This window comes from Alosa alosa, chromosome 12, assembly GCF_017589495.1.
Source record: "Alosa alosa isolate M-15738 ecotype Scorff River chromosome 12, AALO_Geno_1.1, whole genome shotgun sequence".
Taxonomy (NCBI): Eukaryota; Metazoa; Chordata; class Actinopteri; order Clupeiformes; family Clupeidae; genus Alosa; species Alosa alosa.
The window spans coordinates 10,201,749-10,211,405 of NC_063200.1; the positions used below are offsets into that span (position 1 = coordinate 10,201,749).

Sequence of the window (9,657 nt, forward strand, 5' to 3'; positions counted from 1 at the left end):
GTGTGCACTCGTGTGTGTGTGTGTGCGTGGTCCTCTATATGTTTGAATAGTGGTGGAAGTATGTATGATTCACTACAGGCTTAGAGGCTCAGAAGTGGTATAGGGTTGGTGCTTAAGAACTCTACAGCAGTGGTATACACATGGTTTAGGGTTGGTGCTCTATAACATTACAGCAGTGGTATATGTGTGATATAGGGTTGGTGCTCTATAACATTACAGCAGTGGTATATAGATAGATAGATAGATAGATACTTTATTGATCCCCAAGGGGAAATTCAAGGTCTCAATAGCATACAGACATCACACACAACATGCATGATGTATGGGTGGTACATGGGTGATAGCTCGGTGTGTGATACATAGGGTGGTATATGTTTGTGATAAATGGAAGGTATATGTGTGGTATATGTTTGTGATGTATAGGTGGTATATGTGTGTGATGTATGGATGGTATATGTTTGTGATGTATGGGTGGTATACGTGTGTGATGTATGGGTGGTGGCCCTACAGGCCCACAGAGAGCAGTATGAGCCGGTGTGGTGCAGAAGTGCTTGGCATGCAGAGTGATGTCAGGCCTGTAAATTCTTGTCATTTAGACACACTGGTCCTCTGGATGGATGCCGAGAGAGTGAGAGGGAGACAGAGAGAGAGAGAAAGGCATGGAGTGAGTGAGGGAGGGGGTTTGTATCTCTTTGGTGTCCCTTTTAGCTGGGAATGTATTGATCAAATGCACGGCGGCACATAAGACATTGCCCTTGTTCCTCCGCACAGAGGAGGGGGAGGGGTAGGGCAGGATGCTGGAGAGGGGGGAGGGGATGTCTGTGCCGAGAGCTGCTGGTGTGATCTGTGGGGTAAAGAAAAGAGTGTTGTGATCAGTGATGTCAAGAAAGACTAGTGTGATCTGAGGTACAGGAAGAAACTAGCATGATGTGATATACAAGTCTGTAATGTGAGGAGATACTTGTGTGATATGGAAAATAGGGAGAGCCTGCATGGGGTGACCTGCATGGGGAGACTGGCGTGATCTGTGTCACACACGAACAGATGAGTTTGACCAAATGTACAGGAAGAGACTAATGTGATATAGAGACAGAGTGTGATATGTGATATAGGAGCAGAGTGTTGTGATATGTGATATAGAGACAGAGTGTGATATGTGATATAGGGACAGAGTGTTGTGATAAATGATATAGGGACAGAGTGTTGTGATATATGATATAGGGACAGAGTGTGATATGTGATATAGGGACAGAGTGTGATATGTGATATAGGGACAGAGTGTGATATGTGATATAGGGACAGAGTGTTGTGATATGTGATATAGAGACAGAGTGTTGTGATATGTGATATAGGGACAGAGTGTGATATGTGATATAGGGACAGAGTGTTGTGATATGTGATATAGAGACAGAGTGTTGTGATATGTGATATAGGGACAGAGTGTTGTGATAAATGATATAGGGACAGAGTGTGATATGTGATATAGGGACAGAGTGTTGTGATATGTGATATAGGGACAGAGTGTGATATGTGATATAGAGACAGAGTGTTGTGATATATGATATAGGGACAGAGTGTGATATGTGATATAGGGACAGAGTGTGATATGTGATATAGAGACAGAGTGTTGTGATATGTGATATAGGGACAGAGTGTGATATGTGATATAGGGACAGAGTGTTGTGATAAATGATATAGGGACAGAGTGTTGTGATATATGATAAAGGGACAGAGTGTGATATGTGATATAGGGACAGAGTGTTGTGATATGTGATATAGGGACAGAGTGTTGTGATATATGATATAGGGACAGAGTGTGTGATATGTGATATAGGGACAGAGTGTTGTGATATGTGATATAGGGACAGAGTGTGATATGTGATATAGAGACAGAGTGTTGTGATATGTGATATAGGGACAGAGTGTTGTGATATGTGATATAGGGACAGAGTGTGATATGTGATATAGAGACAGAGTGTTGTGATATATGATATAGGGACATAGTGTGATATGTGATATAGGGACAGAGTGTTGTGATATGTGATATAGGGACAAAGTGTGATATGTGATATAGAGACAGAGTGTTGTGATATAGAGACAGAGTGTTGTGATATAGGGACAGAGTGTGATATGTGATATACAGTAGGGACAGAGTGTTGTGATATATGATATAGGGACAGAGTGTGATATGTGATATAGAGACAGAGTGTTGTGATAAATGATATAGGGACAGAGTGTTGTGATATATGATATAGGGACAGAGTGTGATATGTGATATAGGGACAGAGTGTGATATGTGATATAGAGACAGAGTGTTGTGATATATGATATAGGGACAGAGTGTGATATGTGATATAGAGACAGAGTGTTGTGATATGTGATATAGGGACAGAGTGTTGTGATATATGATATAGGGACAGAGTGTGATATGTGATATAGGGACAGTGTTGTGATATGTGATATAGGGACAGAGTGTGATATGTGATATAGAGACAGAGTGTTGTGATATAGAGACAGAGTGTTGTGATATAGGGACAGTGTTGTGATATGTGATATAGGGACAGAGTGTGATATGTGATATAGAGACAGAGTGTTGTGATATAGGGACAGAGTGTGATATGTGATATACAGTAGGGACAGAGTGTTGTGATATCTGATATAGGGACAGAGTGTGATATGTGATATAGAGACAGTGTTGTGATAAATGATATAGGGACAGAGTGTTGTGATATATGATATAGGGACAGAGTGTGATATGTGATATAGGGACAGAGTGTTGTGATATGTGATATAGGGACAGAGTGTGATATGTGATATAGAGACAGAGTGTTGTGATATATGATATAGGGACAGAGTATGATATGTGATATAGGGACAAAGTGTGATATGTGATATAGAGACAGAGTGTTGTGATATGTGATATAGGGACAGAGTGTGATATGTGATATAGGGACAGAGTGTTGTGATAAATGATATAGGGACAGAGTGTTGTGATATATGATATAGGGACAGAGTGTGATATGTGATATAGGGACAGTGTTGTGATATGTGATATAGGGACAGAGTGTTGTGATATATGATATAGGGACAGAGTGTGATATGTGATATAGGGACAGAGTGTGATATGTGATATAGAGACAGAGTGTTGTGATATATGATATAGGGACAGAGTGTGATATGTGATATAGGGACAGAGTGTTGTGATATGTGATATAGGGACAGAGTGTTGTGATATGTGATATAGGGACAGAGTGTGATATGTGATATAGAGACAGAGTGTTGTGATATGTGATATAGGGACAGAGTGTGATATGTGATATACAGTAGGGACAGAGTGTTGTGATATGTGATATAGAGACAGAGTGTTGTGATATGTGATATAGGGACAGAGTGTTGTAAAAGCAGGTGTTAATCCAAATTGCAGTTCAATGCGTCAATAAGAGAACCTTTCAAAGACAACAGAATCATTATTTAGAGCACCAGTTTTGTAAACATTTGTACTATCAAAATCAACCTTAACTTGCGTTGGCCTTTCGAATGTCTTACTTTCACTTTCACGTCATTCACTTAAACTTTCCTACTTGCTAGATTTGACCAATTTTCCATAGCCTACGTGCACAAGTAGTTTGAGTAAAATTACAGATCTTCATTATCTCCCTGCTTGTTGACATCTTATCATGTATGGTATTATTTCATGATTGGTAAACGTTTTATTCTTTTTAATGTTGTCATCAGTTAACTTCATTTAATCAGTTCATTTAATCATTTAATCGGGATAATCAGTTGTCTTTCAAATTCCCTCTGCACGCAATAGGACAGCGGCAGCGCTATGAGTCCCATGTGTTTCCCACCAGCGGAGCTAGTTGGCTAGTTCAAACGTTTGCCAACTTATAAAAGCTTAACTCGTGTCACACTGTTTGCCAACAGCAACATCCATCTTATTTGTTTTCAAGTAGCAGGGAATTCAAGCCAAACCGTTGCAACTCTGCCATCAATCATTATGTTAAGCCCACCTAACGACTCTATACACAATTTCATTGGCCTGATTGAGTTTCGATTTCTGGAGCTCACAAGCCAACAGAGAGTTGCTAGACTAGCCCTGGCAGCAAATTAATTTGCTGCCGCTAGGGGCGCGTCTAGATTTCTAGGCTACCGTTCAGATGTGGACGTTCGTAAATTGCGTTTATGGGCGGAGAAAGGCAGAGAAAGGCGCAGTTTACACTAGTTTGATATAAACGACGGAAACTTGGGTCTAGCAGCGTTCGGAATCTGCGGTTTGTCCATGATGCTGATAACGCTATGTTCGCAAATGTACATACATCTGGCCCAGAGTGTTGTGATTATGATATAGGGACAGAGTGTTGTGATCAGGGGCGGAGTGGGGGCACTAAAATCCACCGGGAAAATTCTGACGGCACCGGCCCACCCCCCCACCCACATCAATTGCACAAAGAAAATATATGTCAATTTAAAATACTAATAGGCTACGTATAGGCTATTGGAGAAAGGAACTATGGATAGTGCTAATGCAGTACAACAAGCCAGTCAACCACAAACCAGGCACTTTCAATAAATGTGTAAGGAACTAGATAAAAACAGATAAAAACAGCTTTGTGGGTGAATGGAAATTTCAAGCCAGTCTAGCCAAAATCATTGCACTCCAATAGTTGCCTGTATAAATTTAAAAAAGGCCTAGCCTACAGACAATGCCAACCTAATAACACAGGTAATTAAATAATTGGAAAACCAGGCACTTTGAATAGGTTTGTAGAGAACGATTAAAGTAGGCCTAAATAGGCTTACATATAGACAGTTCCAACGAGTCAAACAACCCATTTATCAGCCTGAGTGGCCCACTAATTAGTCATTAGGCTAGGTCTACATATCTACATCAGACTAGCTTGTGCTAGTTTCCGCCTAGCAATAACGTCAATGCTTTAGCTCCGCCAACCTTTCTCTCTGCCTTCCATCCATGTGTAAAACAGCAAGCAACCACACAAATCCGAAATATATAACATATCAAAACAATCTATCCCTATATCAAAACACTCTGTCCCTATAGTACATATCACACTCTGTCCCTATAGCACAACACTCTGTCCCTATAGCACATATCACACTCTGTCCCTATAGCACATATCACAACACTCTGTCCCTATATCCAGAGGCGGACAGAGTACACTGATTCATTACTTGAGTAAAAGTACAGATACCCTTTGCTAAATTTTACTCAAGTACAAGTAAAAGTACAACAGTCAGATGTCTACTTAAGTAAAAGTACTTGAGTATCAAGAGTAGTTCTTTCTAAATAATTAATTCTAAATTCTGCATTGCTACTGCCACAGTGCTTACATTTATGTACAGAAACGTCCTACATGGAAAAATGTTAATACCTTGGAGAATGTTAAAGGAAAATCAAGTCATTTTCATCTTTTTACCATGTTGTTTTATTTAACATTTTTCATTTGCCCACAAGGCAATAGCACAATGGCAACACTCTGACAAACCTCTGCTAGAGTTTTAATGGATTTTTTGTACCCACATTTGAACCTGACTGTCTTAAACAGAACATCAAAGAAAATGCTCAGCTTACATTATTGTGTAATATCAGAAAAAAAAAAATCAGCTAACAATTGTGTCGACATGTGAGTTTCGGTTTTTTCCATCACTCAAATCAATAAACCTAAACCAGCAAAGAAGGCAATATAGCAATGTTCTGACTCTGAACCTGACCGTGTTATACACGCAGCATAGAGCAAAGAAGAGAAAATAATAATGATAAAGATAATCAGCTGTGTTTAGGTCAGCGTACAAAGAAAAGAAAAATTCAGCTCATTTGAGTGACAGTTTTAAACCCCTTCCCCTCACATTGACATACAGGCAAAGGCAGGAGAAAATACTTTCAGCTGAATAACACTATTCTCACACACACAATCTATGTGTGACAACTCTGTGTGTGTGTGTGTGTGTGTGTGTGTGTGTGTGTGTGTATGTGTGTGTGTATGTGTGTACTGTACTTCAATTCAATTAAATGTCATGAAGTCCTTGTTCAACTTGAGAAGTTGGTTCTCAAAATTCTGTGAATGAATTGATCCCCTTCTTGGAGTGAAAAGCAAACCTGCTATGCTAAAAAGCCTTTCACACGCTGCTGAAGCTGGCAGGGCTGTGTTGAGCTTTAGTGAGAGGTTACGCACAGCTGGATAGGGGGCCAGTGTATTCACTCCTTCAGCTGTAGCGGCTAGGTATCCATCAGGTTGCTTACTTAGCTCATGGGAATGTGTCTGCTTGACATTGGAAAAGAAGTCATCTTCATCAGAAGAGGTTGATGTGGTATCAGGAGACCGAAGACCTTCATCGTGTTCTGGCCGATGTTCCTTGATGTAACTAAGGCCTTGATTAGAAACACAGAATCACACCAACAAACACATTTTTGTTATTATTACTCTGTAAGTAAACAACTGCATATAATCATTGTTGGATGTAAAAGGTTTTTGAAAAAACAAGCAAACAAACAAAAAAAACATTTTCCTTACCAAGCTGTAGGACTGTGTCATTGCTGGTCCAGGAGGTTTTGAACCTTGGAACGAGAATGGCTGCTGCAATTAGCTCTGGCTCCAACATCATGCTCTCAAACCGCTTCCTCAAACCTTCAAGAAGAGCATCAACAAGTGGCTTGCAAAATCTGAGTGACGGTCTAGACTTTTCCAGCTTGGTTGTGAGGGTGGTGATTGTCGGGAGCAGCCAGCCTATCTGAACGTTGACTTCTCCTTGTAGTATGTTTAAGGACTTTGCAACCGGACTCATGACGGTGACATATTCCCCTAAAAAGGCTATGTCAGCCGGGCTGTACCTAATAGAAACAGAAGAAAATAAACAAACACATACTGTATTACAACAAAATGTATACAAAACCACTGTGCATTGCTGGACATTTATTTATTTGTTTATGTACCTACAGCAGATAATGTGGTAAGCATTACTCTAACAAAATAAGAACACAATTATACATTAACATAAGCTACTTACATTGGAACATTGAGTGCAGCACAGACCGTTCTCACAGATCCCTCTCCTTGGTCTCTAATGATTCTGACCACACGTTCCATGGCCATGAAAGAAGAGTTCCATCGAGTTGAATTAAGCTGTACCAAGTGAAGCTTACAGTGTTCCTCTAAAAGTTCTGCATTTTGAGGAGACCTTGATGCTTTATTCCAGAGTGCCTGACACTTAGAAAAGGCTGATCTGGACAATTTCTTGTAAGCTTCTGTCTTATTAGCCCGATCAACATCGACTGTGGAAACTAAATTTAGTAAGTGGCATGCACACCGATGATGTTTCGGCAGCTGATACTGAAGCCCATCATCTTCCTCCAGAATGGCTTCCACATCCATGAATTCCACCTCCTCTTCACCATCAGATGCATCACAATATTCTCCTACTTCTTCTTCAATTGTGCCTTCTGCAACAAACTCTTCATTGTTATTTTCGTCCTGCTGACCAAAGACACGGAACGCTTTCACGAAATTCGACCTGTTGTCTGTTGTAGTTCTAACAACCTTATGACTTATCTCATACTCTGCATGAATGTCGGTCAAAACAGCTGCCAAGGCATCGAATGTGTGGGAGCCCCTTAGTTGACGGCAAGCAAGGGCAGCTGAACGGCGTTCAAAACTGCAAGGATCGAGCCAGTGGGCTGTTACACCTATAAAGCTCCTTCTCCTGGCCGTCCAACAATCAGTAGTGGTGGCAATGTATGGTACCTTTTTCATTTAGTTTTTGAGACGTTCTTTCATTTTAGATGTAGCTGAAGCACAGTTGTGCGGGACATGACAGCACTGCTCGGTTGTAATTCTACAACAAGGTCTTGGAAGGATGGTTTCTCAACCAGGGAGAAGGACTGGAGACCTTGAACGATGAAGCGGAGTATAGCCCTATCAACCGTCTTCTGAGACACCTGCTTGGTCTCCAGCAGCTTCAGTTGCTTCGCCTTGACGCCTGTTCCACCTTCTGATGGCCTCTTGCAGGCTGTTGAAGTCAGTTGACAGTATTCCTCCAGATGTGTCTCATGCCTTCTCTGTAAAACACAGTATAATATTTCAGTTTACACTATAATAAACTAATAAATATTAGAAAAGATACCAATCATGTAGTCTACACAGCAGTATTATTAATTATGAAGTGCTGGTTGTTCAGAATTTTCCAATAGCTCCAGACTAACTTTTTAAATCGGTTTTACTGGTGCAACTAACTTTAATTTATGTGGACCAGCAAAGTATTTAGGTGCTTCTGACATTCAACAAGTCACAATTCAACAAGTGCTGCAATATTGGCATGCTCTTTTATTGTCAGGCCAAAGTTAGCAATCTGAATGGCTAGCTACAGCTGGCAAATTGGCGGGTGCGGCTTTAACTACTCAAACGTAACAGAGAATGTAAAAAGCTACATTATCACAGCTAGCAAATCATTTAGTGCACTTTTCTTTTTATTCTATAGCTAGAATCTAGAAGCTATAAAGTTTATTTCAATGTAGGCCTACATACCTTGACATGCTTCCGCAAGTTGGAGGATGAATTTTTGTAGGCGGTGATGAAGTTCTGTTTTGGTAAACACAGCAAACACTTAAAGCGAAAACTATAATTTACTTGTTCAGAAAATGCAAATAGTCTGGCAAGGTGGGGCCACGGGTTGGCACATTCCCGGGATGGACCTACTGTGTCTTCTTCCATTGTTTCCTCCATGGTTTCATCTCTCATCTAAATCTGACCATGGAGTTGACTTTGGCGGAAAACTGAAGGTGATTGCTGATAGGCTGTCACTGTGTCCCAATCAGTGGCGCCTGCACAATCCAATCAATCACGTTTGAGAGGGAAACAACAAATTGAGGGTTTCCGAGATTTTTCTTTCCTTTTTTTTATAAGTAGTAACGGGTACTCACGGTTATGGATAGAAATGTAGCGGAGTAAAGAGTACAATATTTGCCTCTCAAATGTAGCCTACTTGAGTAAAGTCATAAGTACTCACCAAAAATGATACTCGAGTAAAATACAGATCCCTCAAAATTGTACTCAAATACTGCACTCAAGTAAATGTACTCCGTTACTGTCCGGCTCTGCCTATATCACATATCACACTCTGTCCCTATATCACATATCACAACAGTCTGTCCCTATATCACATATCACAGAGTGTGATATAGGGACAGAGTGTGATATGTGCTATAGGGACAGAGTGTGATATGATATGTGATATAGGGACAGAGTGTTGTGATATATGATATAGGGACAGAGTGTTGTGATATATGATATAGGGACAGAGTGTGATATGTGATATAGGGACAGAGTGTGATATGTGATATAGGGACAGAGTGTTGTGATATGTGATATAGGGACATAGTGTGATTTGTGATATAGGGACAGAGTGTTGTGATTATTAACGAAGGGAGAGAGGGTTGTGTTGCTGTTACAGGAAGCTGGCGGAGTGTTTGTAGAGTTAATAATCCAAAATGACTGTATTTGTGGATCAGATTTGTGGAAACTGCCTCAGGCAAATACTGTAATTTCTACACTGCAGGGGGAAAACAAAAGCAAAAGAGATGGAAATGGTAATATATGATAAGAGAAGATAAGAAATAGAAATAGATAAGACATACATGCAGTC

At 40.3% G+C, this 9,657-nt stretch overlaps 1 protein-coding gene across 1 annotated transcript; it reads right to left on the reverse strand.

The window, feature by feature from the left end:
- Positions 1–704: 704 nt before the first annotated feature.
- On the reverse strand, positions 705–7,773 carry LOC125304819. The gene is made up of 4 exons (XM_048259323.1): positions 7,027–7,773; positions 6,534–6,850; positions 6,263–6,391; positions 705–844 (listed from the first exon to the last, which is right to left on the reverse strand). The coding sequence occupies exons 1-4, from the start codon at positions 7,767–7,769 to the stop codon at positions 705–707; spliced, it is 1,329 nt and encodes a 442-aa protein (XP_048115280.1). The 5' UTR covers positions 7,770–7,773.
- Positions 7,774–9,657: the final 1,884 nt, after the last annotated feature.

Bases quoted from the DNA above. Each gene is read 5' to 3' on its own strand.
- LOC125304819 (XM_048259323.1), bottom strand. From the start codon at position 7,769: ATGAAAAAGGTACCATACATTGCCACCACTACTGATTGTTGGACGGCC. The intron at 6,392-6,533 runs GTAAGGAAAATG...TTTCTAATCAAG, and splicing joins TGACACAGTCCTACAGCTTG to GCCTTAGTTACATCAAGGAA. The intron at 845-6,262 runs GTAAGCAACCTG...TTTACCCCACAG, and splicing joins GACACATTCCCATGAGCTAA to ATCACACCAGCAGCTCTCGG.